Source organism: Tinamus guttatus, unplaced genomic scaffold, assembly GCF_059628265.1.
Source record: "Tinamus guttatus ecotype Peru unplaced genomic scaffold, ASM5962826v1 Tinamus_guttatus_pri_ptg001408l, whole genome shotgun sequence".
NCBI lineage: Eukaryota > Metazoa > Chordata > Aves > Tinamiformes > Tinamidae > Tinamus > Tinamus guttatus.
This window is the reverse complement of record NW_028289942.1, coordinates 13,823-28,677: the sequence shown is the minus strand read 5'-3', so window position 1 is coordinate 28,677 and position 14,855 is coordinate 13,823. Positions and strand designations below refer to the sequence as shown.

The 14,855-nt window shown below is 49.6% G+C and overlaps 1 protein-coding gene across 1 annotated transcript; it reads left to right on the top strand.

Annotated features, from left to right (window-relative positions):
• Positions 1 to 1,801: 1,801 nt before the first annotated feature.
• On the top strand, positions 1,802 to 5,902 carry LOC148590359 (coiled-coil domain-containing protein 81-like; the record flags this gene model as incomplete). The annotated part of the gene is made up of 6 exons (XM_088539126.1): positions 1,802 to 1,868; positions 2,316 to 2,377; positions 2,682 to 2,838; positions 3,837 to 4,093; positions 4,977 to 5,062; positions 5,805 to 5,902. Coding segments are annotated over exons 1-6 (727 nt in total), but the record flags the coding sequence as incomplete, so codon positions are not given.
• Between the last annotated feature and the right edge of the window lie 8,953 nt (positions 5,903 to 14,855).

The window sequence follows — 14,855 nt, the reverse complement described above, 5'->3', positions numbered from 1 at the left end:
TGGAAGTATCATCCCGGGTTGGGCTGGTGCCACTGATAGTCCCCTTCACAACTGGGTGTACACAGATAGGTCCTGCCAAGGGGTGTAAACTATGGCATAAACTCCAAGGCCTAATGTCAATGAGAGAAGTCCTGCTTGGGGATGTGTGGGAGCACAGGCAAATGGAGGCAGTCCGGGAGGGATCCTGGCAGTGATTTAGCAAACATGCAGGACAGTCTATGAGAGGAGTGGGGCAAGGGAGCCCGAGAGGCAGTGGCTGAACCAGAGAGTGCAGATAGGTTGTCTGCAGGTTGAGGGGTTGAGGGGAAATACAAGGCAGCTTTGCACTAGGATGATGGGCAGAGCCAAGGGTTTGTAAGGATCTATGAAGAGCTGAGGCAAACCCACAGATGTTCATTTCCAAGCAATTGAGCTCCATATTTGCAATAGGAGCTTCTCAGGTGCACTCCCTCCATGACTGGAGAGGCAAAAGGGCAGCAGCAGAGGCTGAAGGACTCCCTGGTTGCATGTTATACTAACTTGCAGAGTTTCTGGCATGAAAGAGCTGTTGCAGCTCTTCCCAACCTGCAGGGACCAGTGGGAGACGGGAGCCCCTCAGGGTTGCAGACAGAGGCTCAGCAGGGGGGACGAAGGGCACCTGCAGTGGCACCAGATGTCCATGACCTCTGATGACATTCCACTCCAATTCACTTTCCTTAAAACAGACCACACACAAATTCTCCTCCAAAGACTAGTAATTCAAAAGATACACCACCACCAAGAAAATAACTAAACATAATCAAGGAGGGCTATAAAATGGTAGATCTTGAAAAGGGTTCACTAAACATCTTCTGGTTTGAAATTTTGATGTACTGTTTTTTTCTCATATTCAGATCCACACCATTAGAAAAGGTATTTTTAGGTCCTGCACAGAGTATAGAGGCCCAAACCCGCTGAGACAGTAATTGCTCACTCTTTGCTCAGAGCCATTCCTGCTAGGAGATGTTGAGCTCTCTTGCCTGCTGTCTCTTGCCCTGCTCAGTTCCCCTCCACCCCAGACACCAGGATGCTGCAGTGATGAGGTCCAAAAGGCCTCTTCAGGTTGGCTGTGGAACAGAGGTTCCTGGAGGCTTTGTGGCTGAGGTACTGTCAAGGGAAGGAGTCATTAGTTGGAGCAGCGAGAAGAGCGTTGTGGTGGCTGCCAAGGAGCAGCTGGATGATTTGGCGAGCTCAGTGGTTAGCGCTCCCTCCCCCGGTGGCAGCAGCCACCTGCACTATGCGGCTGTGGGGTGAGTGTGGCGTGATGCTCGTTGCCCTCCCTGGCAGCCATGTTTTGCGTGCGCAGCTGAGGCCATGTGAGCGCAGTCACAGTGTCCAACTAAGCCATGACCCACGGTGAGAGGAGGATTAATCCTTGTTTCACAGTCTGTGTAGCGCAAGGGCAGCCCCTGAGGACCCCATGCATTTCCTGCCCACTGCAGGGCCAGCCCTAGCTTGGCCCGCGGTGAGGAGGGCCAGAGCCCTCTGTGACATGGGCTGTGCTCACAGGGGACATCCCGTGTCACAGGCACAGCAGTCAGAGCGCGCGCTCCGACCTTTCCTCACACGTCGCGACGAGCCTGGGAGAGCCCACGCGCTGGGACTGCTCTCGGCTCGGCTCTGCTCTGCTGCGAGGAGCCCACGACCCTGAGCGGGAACCAGCGAGGGGCGGCCAGAGTAGCACAGGGCTGAGGTGACGTGTGCAGGAGGAGCAGGAGAGGAGCTGTTTCCTCATCTCCTCCTGTTTGCTCTTCATCCAGAGCAAATGAGCAAAGAAACTAGGATGGAGCTCTGGGACCCTGGCCTTGACAGGTCTCATGGGCAGCGATTGCTAGTGCTGCCAGCACAGGGTAAGGCCTCTGGGAGCTCTATCTCAGGAAGTCTCACAGAGATCATGAACTGTGAACATGGCTGTGGAAAACCTGGGGCTGGAGGAGCGTGGCTGGGGCTGGGACTGCTGCCAGAGCCCAGGCTCATGGTCCCCTCTGCCTCAGTTGGCAGTGTGGCTGCCAGGACTCCTGGCTCCCAACCCTGATGCTATCCCCATTGTCCCGGGACACCCCACTCAGGAGTCCCTGCCACAGGCGCCTCCCAGTGGAGAAGGCCTACTTGAGCTGCCAGGCCTCCCCATTAATCCATTAATGCCATCTCCATCTCAGCTGCTGAGACCGTCTCAGGGTTGGGCTTAGTTTGCTCATTGAGTACGACTGCAGGTGTCACCTCCTTGGTTAACCATGTGCTGCACATTTGTGAGCGGGGCCACACAGAGCCTGATGTGTCTTCCACTTCTTCTCCAGAGACCCTTGCTATCTGGGAAGGAGTCTCCAATTACATTCTAGAGCACCTGATGCTGAATAAGGTGGGTCTGCCATCCTGCATCTCCCCCAGAAGCCCTTCTTCTGCACTGGAGCTATTTGAGGGATGAGTTCTCTACGTTTACTTGCATTTTTTGAGAGCATGAAGAAGAGGGGGAATGAAAACACCTCAAGTGCTCCTCTAAAGACATTCTCCAAGGGTTCTCGAAGGCCTTCCCCAGTCCTCCATTCATCCCCTTTGCACAGCATGATTGAGCAGGACACCAAGCTCCATCATCATGCAACTGACCGGTCAGAAGCCTCTTCACCTAGCACTCGAGTAATGCTTTTCTTCCTTCCTGTTTGCAGGGAGTCAGAGTTATTCGGCTTGGCACCTTTGGTGTGGTGACTGAGCAAGTTGCTGTTAGGAAATACGGCCTTGTGACTGTTCACAGACCCGTGTTCCATCTTTCAAAGAGTATTGCGGAGGTTCACGGCCTTACCTATGATAAGGCTTATGCTCCTGGTAAGAAGACATGCTAAAACTTTGGCCTCCGCTTTTCTGGGACATCTTTGGGTTGGGCATTAGCCCTGTCTAGCAGTAACTGTTAAAGCTCCAAACTTCTGTCACCACGTTGCAAAAACAATTTCAATTTGTAGATCTCAGGACCTCATCATGGCAATTACCATTATACTCTCTCTCTCCCTGAATTGATTTCACAGCAGGCTACAGCTGCAATTCTGTAAAGGCAAATATTGACATTCATGCTGGCTTTTCCCTTCTCCTTGCACCTTGAAGTCGGTCACAGTCAGCTGTAAGAGCCCTGACATGGAGACTGGGATCCTAGTGCATGTGAAAACCCATCAGAGGCAGGTTTTTGCTGTGATTGCTATTCATTCCTGTGAACACTACAGCTGTAGTGGACATGGGTGACAGGTGTGGGGCAGCAGGAGCTCTGAGCTGCGTTTGGAATAAGTCTTTCCTTTGTGAGGACTCCACATCTCTGGCATGACAACTTCTCAGGCTGGCACTTCTCAGAGATGGGCCTCTGGCACCAAAAGCAGGGATGTTTTGTGCACTTCAGAGGGTGCTGGATGGATTGGAGGATTAAGAGGAGTGTAGTGCATTCATTTTTTTTCTTTCTTTCCCTTCTTTCTTTCATTTATGTAACATGGCTCTGTGAAATCTTTCCCAGTGTGGAATGGGCTGAGCTTGGCTCAAGTTCTTTGACCTGGCACCCATGAAAGAAACTCATCATTTCCTCCTCTCCTTGTCCTGCCGTCAAGCCTCACATTCGTAGAAGATGGTTGTGGCCTTTTCTTTCAAACACTGTAGGGAAGAAAGCATTGCTATCCACTTGGCACATCTGCTTGCAGTGCTTTGAACATCTTCCCACATGATTTGTCCCAGAAGGTCAAGAAAGGGAGTTCTGTAAGAGCTGCTTGCTTGAAGACCACAAAGCTGTTGATGCTGTGTTTTTGTGTGTTCTACTAGTGCCTTTTTCCTCTTGGTCTGCTTCCTAGGTCATAAGCTTTGTGAGCCCCTGAAATGTGCTCGCATAGCCGAGGACATCTCTCTTCCCCGCAAAACAGTGGAGGCTGGCATAGAGAAGACCCTGCGTCTTTTCCGCCGCTGCCTCGAGAGCGGGAGAAATGTTGTCTTTGTGTTGAAGAACATTGGCATGCTTATAATTGAAGGAGCAGATGTGAAAATGAGATTTTACAAAGAATTCCTGAAAAGACTTAACGGGACCGAGCAGATGCTCACGGCTCTTCTTGCGGTAAGTTCTCCAATTCTCTGCTGCTCCCTGTCATCTTTTTGAATTCCCAAGGGAATGCAATTCTACTAGCCTGCCATGACCTGTTGAAGGACATGGACAGTCCTGGCTGAGAGGAATGCCAGCTACCCAGACAGTTTGTCATGGGCGTTCAGAGAACTTGGCAATGAAGTCGGACCTCTGCAGAAGTGTACTGGGTCCACTCAGAGATTCATACAATCCCGGAGACAGTTTCCACATTCTCAGCAAAGAAGGCCAAGACAAGAGGAGGCCTTGTGTGTTTTTTTCCCCACTAGACTTCCCTCCTTGCAAAAAGCCATGCTTTCATGCCCCTTTTTGTGAGGATGGCCTCAGAAGCCATGTTTCCCCTAGAACATGTCTGGCATGGTAAGGCAGCAAGTTCAGCCATTTCCCTTAAGGTTCTGAAAATTCTTTTTATGAGTCCCTTTGGAAGCTCAGCCTGATCTCCTTATGGATACAATTGCCTAGGCCAGTGGGAATGTCACACAACTCTGTCAACTGTCTATTGACCTCATTTCTCTCTCTTTGAAGCATTAGGTCCAGACAGCAGGGAAAACAGAGCGGTCCAGCTGCTGAAATGCCTTCTCATGTGCTTGCCTCTCTTGATTTGGGCATTAGAAGAGACCTGAGCTAACTGAGTCTCTGAATCCTGAGCCTTGTAAAAGGCATGACCATGTCCCTCCCCTTTCTCCTTTATTTCTCTCCAGTCGTTACGGTGCATAACTGGAGGGACTGCTGATGGGAATAGAATAATTGAATGTTTCAGAGGCAGCTCTTTCTCTAAGCAGTAGAAGAGTTTGTTTCCCCTGTGAGCACTTAGATAATTCTCTTGGCATCATGTCCCATGTGTTTCTCTCCTTTGCAGATGCCGGAGATGAGGAATTTGGTGCTCTCAGGCACCGAAACTGCTCTTTCCCAGACTCACTCTCGTCATGTCATTGTCTTTCCTGAGTGAGTATGTTTCCTTTTTGGAAAGGAACCTGGCCAAGCAAGTAGCTGCTCATGGCATGTTTTGCAACCTTGTGTTGCCAGTCCTTGTGAACGCTGCTCAGAAAGCCATTTATGAGCAACCCTTTGAAATGCACATCAAAGTACAGGTCCCTCTTAGTTGCTGCTTTGGGACATTTTTATTTATTTTGAGAGATCTGTAGGAATGAAATGCATCCTGATCATATTACCTTGGGCCATTTTTTTTTTTTTTTTAATGTGGGGACCTATGTAGGCCAAAGTGAACACTGTGGCTAGTGGGATTTTGGAGAGCTTTCTCCTGGCTCCCATGGTGCTCAGTGTTTGGTTCCATTATGTGTGTGGGAGATGCAGGTTCGTCAGAAAGGACGATGAAAGGATTCTGGAAAGCTTAAGGGGACTAAAGTGTTCTGCCTGAACATGAGCAGGAACAGGAGATGGATGATGATCCCAAAAGCACACAGGGGATTTGGGTTGAAATTGGTTGGCATTTTCACAGGAAGCACAGGGAAGAGTCAGAGGAGAAAGGTCATGCCCCTCCAGGCACTGGGGTCTTCATGATGCCTCTCGCCTTGCTGAGACACTTCTCCAGCATCTGGCCTCTTCTGCCTATTGCACTTTGAAAAAAGAGGGACTCCCCAGCACCTCCCAAATGCCCCTGTGTCTCTTATTGACAGAGGTTGCAAAAGTGCTCCTGCTTTAGACTGATTCCTTTTCTGCTTTCCAGGTACAAGGTGGAGAGTAGAGATCAAAAACTACCTAGGCCACCTGTAAAGCCCAAGCAGGAGGAGGAGAGGAGAGGAGAGGCCAGCACTGCCCAGGAAGGTAATGGAGCTGCTGCTTCTTGCTGGAAGCTTGTGCCTTCTCCTTCTGTGCTCCTGGGTAGGCCATCGGAACCCAAGTGAGTGTGATGGCTCAGGTAGCATGAGGCGCTAGAGGTGGCGCTGCTACCCCAATAGGGCAAATCTCAAGTGAGTCCTGAGGGAACAAGGCCTCAGTGTAGCGCAACACTCCCACCTGTACTAATATCTCCAAGTTCAATTTTTTCTCCATTTCTATGTCCTGCTCTCCTAAACATGCCTCATAAACACCCTGAAAACAACTCATTGGTTTTGATTGTGTCAAAAGAGGACCTCTAGGCATGTGAGATCAGTAGGCAGATCCAAAGATCTGCTCTCCTGCCTTAAATTACTGCCCTCAGAGAGACTCTGTTAGGCCACCCATACATCCCAGCGAGTCTCCTCTTTCCTTTTTACACTTCTCCTTTCTCTGAATAGGATAGAGAGTGAGAAAAGCACTACCTCAAGAAAGGATGTTGTAAAGTACAAACAATAAGTGAGAGAAAAGGCAGTGTCCAGAATGGCCAAAGCCCACCCAGGAAATGAGGCTTCAACGGAATCAGTCTGACACCCCTCAGTTTGACCTCAGGCTGAGAAGAGCTGCATAACCTTCCCTTTCAAGAGCCCTCTTCAAAGCTGTCCTGGATGGTTTTCTTGTCTTCTGCCTACAGGAAATCTTCCTGCTAATCGTCTCCTCTCCAGAAAAAGCATCCCAGAGCCCACACTTGCTGCTAAGAATATACAGAAAGAGCAGAGGAAGAAATCTGAAAGAAAAGAAACTCATGGCAGGTGAGACACTTGCCACCCTCTCCTTCTTGGACTCCGGCTCTCCAGGAACAGTCATTTTCCATTTCCTAACAAGCAGTAGTTGGGACTACCAGGCAGTATTCCATATATTTGCCACGTCTCTTGGAGGCTGCCTTTGTAAAGCACCCTGCTTTGCTCATGTTGCATCAAGAGAGAGCTGGTACTCGAGCATAAGGATCATTCCTGTGGGCACTTCTTGCAGCTCTGGGCATTAGAGCTGGGGGTGAACTCGCTCTCTCTTCATGTGAAAACAGTCAGTTGAGCCCACATCATTCATGACAACAGCCAAGAGAACTGCCTTGTGCTGCAGAACTTTCTAAGGGCAGGACAGACACCAAAATTCCCCTGTGCTCACAGCACCTCTCCATAATATCTCTTTTCAGGAAACTTCCAGCCATCCACAAGAGATCCTCACGAAAGGTGAAGAAATCCAGGAGGAAGGGCAGTGTACCCATGCCCCCAGTGGAAAAACTGGTGAGAAGAATAGTGAGGTGGCCAGGAGAGGTATGTGCAACTGCCTGAGAACCTCCTTATGCGGTATGGATTTATGGAAAAGCACAGGTCTGTGGGCAGGGAGTGAGAGAGATCTCCTCCTGAGATCATTGGACATTGACTGCCGTTGTCATGGATTTGCTTGAAAAACTCATGCTCTGATTTTGCAGTGCATTTGTCACTACTGCATTCTTAGGAAAGACATGAGAAGGCCCTCCTTGGTTCCAGTGGAATGGTACCTGCTAGGCCTCTCAGGAATAGGGGATGCACAATTCTGGTTTAGCTCAGCTCATCAATTAGATCAAAGACACAATCTGCAGATGTGCTGACCTATTAGGATTAGCTTAGGGGCATAAGAGAGCTGGCAAGAAGGCTCAAGTGAAGGGGCAGAGTAGAGGGGGGGAAATGATCTCCAGGCACTGGAGAAGAACAGATGTTAATCATAATCTTTGTTGTTTCTTTTCTGTGGCCCCACAGGTGGAATATCACTTCAAAGTAATGGGAGAAGGACCTCTTATCTTTCCTCCAATATAAACACCTGGGATGATTTCCCTTTCCTTTTTATTTTGCTGAAGAGACAAGGAAGTCAACTGGGATACACCCATAGAGAAGAGTGCTTTTGGGAAACTCATTGGAATAGATACCAGTGTTTCCTGAGACATGTTTTCCAGAAGCACCTGTAAGAGCTTAGGAACCAGGAGGAACTGGGCTTGTGGCCCATGTGAAGTCCTGGTATTTTTAAAGGCCCGTGATTTGGCTGTCTGGTCCTGGGGAAGCTCAAATGAGGCCAAGAAGCCTGATGCTGAGAGGAAAAGCTCAAGGGGAGTGTTTTGGGTCATTTGGTCTGATGTGCAAACCCCCAAACCTCCCAGGAGGGTTTCATTGCACACAGGCTTGTCTTGATCCCGCCCTGTTTTCTTACCAAAACCTCTCACCCATCAGGCTGCTGTGGCCAGCCCAGCTGCAGCAACTTGCAGGCTCCATTCCTGCACAGAGGGAGAAACCCTACTCCTGCAGCCCCACAAGCCCCTTTGGTCCTCTGGGCAACTCCTGCTGAACGCCTCTCTCCCATCAGGGGCCCTGCTATCGCTGCAAGACAGGAATTCCTGCTCTCAGGCTCCCTCCAGCCAACAAAAATAGCCCAAGGATCTTCAGTCCAAGGACGAAGCACAGGCACGACAGAGAGGACTGTGCTCTCCTCCAGTGTTGTGAGCGCATGAAGGAGTCACCCTGGCACAGGGGTCTCTGGCAGAACTGTCTGCACATGAGGAACGTTTGAACTGATCCCATATCCCCACAGCCACTGGAGTGGAGACTCAGAGGGCCTCCTGCATTGCCCCATAGGTCTATACGTTCCCTTCTCTCCATTCAGTAATGAGAGGAACAGACAATCGACCTGGCACTGACACACACTATTGCAGCTTCTGTGCTTCCCAGCAGCAAAGGGAATGGAACAACTCAGCTCAGCTCAGTTCAGGTTCAGCAGGAGACCTGCATCTTCCATGCTCCTCTCCAGCTTTTCTGGCCATACCACATGCTCCAGAAGGGGTGTCCCATAGCAGCATATATGTCCCAGCCACCAGCAGATGTGCTGTCTCAGAGACAGCTCCCCAGGGATGGACCTCCGGAGAAGTCTGACTTTTGTTGTGACTGAGCTGAATGAGAGGAGTAGGCAGAGATAGGGGCTGCTCACCCAAGCACCTTTGAGGTGGCAAGCTTGAAAAAGCTTGACTGTAGGAACAGGGACTGCAAGGCTAGAACTGCTCCAAAACAGCCCTTCCAGGTTGGTCTTGAGCTGGTAACAGGAGCATCTTTGATGAGGATGGGGTTTGGGCCCAGAAGCAGAAGTCATTAGCAGTGCATTGTTGTAGCCTCCTGCCCGCCTCGTTGCCATGCTGCTGTTGTCAGTTTGTAATTTTCAGATTTGCACTGAGGCAATCAAGCAATGGGAGGTGCTTCTGGCCTCCTCCTTTTGCTTTTGAACATCAGGGCTGACCTGCAGGGAGATGTCAGACACTGGTGTGTCCTGTGTTCTTGTAGGCAGCACAAAATTAAGCTGCCCTGCATGCTTGCCTCTGGTGTGGGGACAAAAATTTTCCCCTTTCCCTCTCATTTCCCGTTTCAATTGCTGGGAGTTAAAAAGAGCCTTCCCTGTGATCAGGGGAGATGCAGGGATGTTCCCAGAACATCAAGGGTGTGCGGAAAATCTCGCTGTCAAGAACTGAATGTCCAAAAAGGAGACAGAGGAGTCCTAAAACTTTATTCGAATAAAGGGAGAGTCCAGGCATATCCCTGTGGGGTCTCTCCAATTGCTGGGGGACGCAGCCCCCCTTTTATACTAATTTCCTAACCGAGGGACGTCCTCTCCTTTCCCCCATTGGCCAAGGTACTCAGAAGTTACAGCCTTCCCGGCCCACCTACACCGAACTCCTGCCTCCTGCCATCTGTTCTCACCTGAGCTCGCCAACTCCTTTGTCCCCCTTGCTGAAGAATGTGGGGGAATTGCCCTATTTCCCTCCTTTGTAAAGGCCCCCATCTCCTTGCAGATGGCTCTTTTTGTCGCACTCGCTCATGGCTCTGCTCAGTCTCCCCTCCCTTTGTCCCGCTCTTCAGCCAAACTGTGGGGAAATCTCCTTATTGATGAATACATAAACTTGAGCATTCTGCTCAATCTCTCCTCCTTTTTTTTTTTTTTTTTTTTTCCCTCCCCACCTTGGGACAATATTTGTTTTTACAAAGTAGGTTATTAACTAACAACCTGCACTCCGTATGTCTAGTACCCATGGGTAGTCTTCATATCCTCCTGGACTCTCACAGACCCAGCAACCCAGCATTTATTTTCCAGACCCACTCCCAGTCGGCGGTACAGATCTTCGGAGAGTTAGCCGGGGTTTTCCATCCTCTTCCTTCAACTGACAAGTCCAGATTTCTAGAGTCTTGGAAATCTTAACTCTGGTATGATGAGTCCATCCATGCTCAGCTGTCTTGATTGATGTTGACACAATCCCCTGGCTGGGTATCATGGACTGCAAAATCCAAAGGGAGGGTTGGTGTGAGCTGGGCTTCCTGTCTGAGAGACTTCCCAAAAGAATGTATTGCTTCAAATATATATCACCTATCTCCACCTCCTTGCCAGGTTGGGTGTTAGTAGGATAGGGAATCCCAAACATTATTTCAAAGGGGGGACAGCTGAATGTCTCCCCTTTGTTTTGCTCTTATTCTTGCTAAAGCTAATGGTAGAAGTCGTGTCCATGGCATCTTAGTTTCTAAAACCAATTTCAAAAGATGCTTTTTAATGTTCCCATCCATCCTTTCCACTCTACCAGAACTCTGAGGATGCCAGGGTGTATGCAAGTCCCATTGAAGTCCTAGGGCAGTCATGACACCTTGAAGGACCTTTCCTGTAAAATGAGTGCCTCTGTCTGAATCTATTGCCTCTACCAACCCATATCTTGGAATTATTTGTTCTAAGAACACCTTAATTACAGATCCAATTGTTGCTGAGGCAGTTGGAAATGCCTCGGGCCACCCCGTCAACTGACATACTATTACCATAGAATCATAGAATGCTTAAGGTTGGAAGGGACCTCTAGAGGTCATCTAGTCCAACCCTCCTGTACACGCAGGGTCACCTAGAGCACATGGCACAGGACTGCATCCAAGCGGCTTTTGAAGATCTCCAGAGAAGGAGACTCCACAACCTCTCTGGGCAGCCTGTTCCAGCGCTCTGTCACCCTCACTGTTAAAAAATTTTTCCTTAAGTTCCTGTGGAACTTTTGGTGCTTCAGTTTGTGGCCATTACCTCTTGTTCTGTCAGTGGCCACCACTGAAAAGAGACCAGCACCATCCTCTTCACTCCCTCCTGTTGGGGCCTTGTTGGGGCCTTAGTACTTTTTGTAAGAATATAAGGAACTGGGGTAATGGAATTCGGGGGTCACTCAGAGGAGAACATGTTCGTGAACAGTTTCAGGGGGACTGGATCGACACCCAGGAGAGCTAGCAACCAAGCACTGAGAAGAGCACCAATCAGCTGCGATCTTGTAGCCTGACCAATGAGAATGCTGCTTCTTAGCACATGACCACATGTACTGGTATAAAGCTCTGTTGCAGACAACAGCAGAGTGAGTTGAACCTGTTTCATGTTGAAGTGCTGTTTACTCTGTCTCTCAGGGTGGGCCTCGGCATCTGGTGACCCCGACGTGATCGTGGGTAGAGTGGAGCCGAGAACGCGAGGGATCCTGCAGCCAGTGGAGAAGTAGCTGGGTGCCCGAAGAAAGGCGGATTGTGGCCACGGCTGACCTGGTGAGTCAGGACTGACCTAGTGAGTCAGGGAGCAGGATGGGAATTGCTGCATCAGCAACTAGAATGGAAATTGCTGCATCAGCAACGGAGCGTGCTACTGTAGAATGTTTGTTAAGGCTCGCTCAAAAAACTGAGACTGAGATCTCAAAAGCCGATTTAATCGACTTACTGCTGTTTTGTAAGCAGAAAAGACTCATAGAGGAAACTTCTCAGGTACATAAGCTTGAGTCATGGGAGCGAGTGGGAAAGGAACTGTGGAATGGTGTGCAAATAAGTTCAGAGGAAGCTTGGCAACTTGCGAAAATGTATCATCCTGTACGGCTAATGCTTGAACGGTTGCACGGGGAGGCTCAAGTCGCTGCTGCTTTGTGGGAAGCACTCCATGGAGGAAAAGGGGAGGAGAATGGTTCTGGAAGATCCGAGTGGTCTGAAATTACTGAGCCGAGTCTATGCGAGGAAATGGACGATAAGGAAAAAAGGGCTTCATCTCGGCAGGCGTGTCCAGTAACTTTAGCTGAACGTGAAGTATGGGGGGGAGTGGATGAGTATCTTCCACCGTGGGAGGGGGAGGAGCAACCACCCCCCACAGTGCCCGAGATGGACTTGGATCCGATTAAAGCACCGATCTCGGATGGATCGGATGACGATGACGCCATTGTCCAAGGAATGCGACGAGAACTTGGGGAGCAAGCAGAGAGGATGATGGAGTTATTGGAACAGATGCGGTGATTAGACAGCGGGTCCAGGGCAAGAGATGTGAAGGCAGCATATGAGGCTGCCCATAGGGCTATAATAGAGGGGTTGGAGAATGTGGATAAACAACTGGGAGTTGGGGAGGCATGAAAAGGTACTTCTAGCTTTAAGGCGAGTGAAGAGGTTTTGAAACAGAAGAAAGAGTGGGTACTGCAGATGGTCAAAGAAGGGGAGTATGACACTTGATAAAGCAAAAAACTATCTCCAGGCAAAGTTTGGCCTGGAGGGCTGCCTTTTGGGCAGGGAGGTCGAGGAGTTATGGGAGGTTCAAAAGCAAAGGGAAGCAGCTGGAGGAAGCGACCCAGCTGAAGAGGGATTGTTGTCGTGGCTCTGAGGCACTGCAGGTGGAAGTAATGATGGGGGAAAGTGTAAGGGTGTGACACCACCTGTTGATCCAACTTTTAATGCGGGAGCATGGTATAAGGGGTTGATGGAGAATGCTCGGTTACAGGGGGAATTTGTATTAACCCCACTAGCAGCCCTTGTAGTAGTGGGAGCCCAGGGCCCCAAGTGGGAACCTTTAGATTGGAAATTGGTGCAAGGTTTACAAAAAACAGTCATGCAATATGGACATGATAATAAGCTAGTTCGAAACCGAATCTCTGCTTTGTTTAAATATTCTAATATGGTTCCTGCGGACAGCAGGGCTATAATGGAACTTCTGCTTTCCTCCACTACTTGCATGCTCTGGCTAGCAAAATGGCAAGAAAGGTTGGAAGAAAAGCAATTGGAAAATTTAAATGGTAGTATGGATGATCCATTAAGGATCACCACTCTCGACCAAGTCTTCGGAAATGGGCGTTATCGGGAACCCGAGGCCCAAGCAGCGCTTCATCCTAGAATATTACAACAGTCAAAAAATGCAGCTTTAGCAAGCTTTCTTGCCCTGCCACAGATAGGAACACCTCAATTACCATATACCAAAATAGTACAAAAGCCAAACGAGCCTTTTTTTTTTTTTTTTGGCTTTGTTGACCGTCTAAAGGATGCCCTGGATGTGGCACCTAATGTGCCTCCAGAGATGAAAGCGATATTGGCTAAAGAATTGGCAATTCAAAACGTGAACCAATCCTGTAAACAACTACTGGCTACTCTACAACCAGGGTTGCCCTCACCTGTTATGCGCTCACAGGTATGGAATTTGCTAGTAATTGATCTAAAAGATTGTTTCTTTACAATACCCCTTGACCCAGAGGACAGTGAAAAATTTGCCTTTACGGTTCCTACAATCAATAGGGAAGGCCCATCAGAGCGATACCAGTGGGTAGTTCTTCCCCAGGGAATGAAAAATTTGCCAACCATCTGTCAATGGTTTGTGCATTTGGCCCTGAAACCATGGAGGGAAAATCACCCAGATTTGATTATGTACCACTATATAGATGATATCCTAATAGCAAGCCCTGAAGTTTTACCAGCCAAGCAGGGAGAGGAGTTAATTAACTCTTTAAAGGAATTTGGTTTGGTCATTGCCCCTGAAAAGGTTCAAAGGCAAGCTCCTTGGAATTATTTGGGTATGGTTATCAGAGAGGCTAGAATTAGACCCCAGAAGCTTAAATTGCAGACAAAAATTGACACTGTTAACTGTGTGCAAAATTAGTGGGAGACATCCAATGGATCAGGAATTTTTGCGGTATTATGAATGCGGAAATGGAGCCGTTGTTTCAACTGCTCAGGGGAGCTAAAGAGCCTGCGGAAAAGCGGAGCTTGACTCCAAAGGCTGCCGCAGCCCTAGAACGGATGGAGTCCCACGCTCTGGGACTGCTCTCGGCTCTGCTCTGCTGCGAGGAGCCCACGACCCTGAGCGGGAACCAGCGAGGGGCGGCCAGAGTAGCACAGGGCTGAGGTGACGTGTACAGGAGGAGCAGGAGAGGAGCTGTTTCCTCATCACCTCCTGTTTGCTCTTCATCCAGAGCAAATGAGCAAAGAAACTAGGATGGAGCTCTGGGACCCTGGCCTTGGCAGGTCTCATGGGCAGCGATTGCTAGTGCTGCCAGCACAGGGTAAGGCCTCTGGGAGGTCTATCTCAGGAAGTCTCGCAGAGATCATGAACTGTGAACATGGCTGTGGAAAACCTGGGGCTGGAGGAGCGTGGCTGGGGCTGGGACTGCTGCCAGAGCCCAGGCTCATGGTCCCCTCTGGCTCTGTTGGCAGAATGGCTGCCAGGACTCCTGGCTCCCAACCCTGACGCTATCCCCACTGTCTCGGGACACCCTACTCAGGAGTCCCTGTGAGAAGGAGAAGGCCTACCTGAGCTGCCAGGCCTCCCCATTAATGCCATCTCGATCTCAGCTGCTGAGACCCTCTCAGGGTTGGGTTCAGTTTGTTCATTGAGTAAAACTGCAGGTGTCACCTCCTTTGTTCACCATGTGCTGCACGTTTGTGAGCGGGGCCACACAGAGCCTGATGTGTCTTCCACTTCTTTTCCAGAGACCCTTGCTATCTGGGAAGGAGTCTCCGAGTACATTCGAGATCAGCTGATGCTGAACAAGGTGGGTCTGCCATCCTGCATCTCCCCCAGAAGCCCTTCTTCTGCATTGGAGGTATTTGAGGGATGAGTTCTCTATGTTTCCGTGCATTTTTTTGAG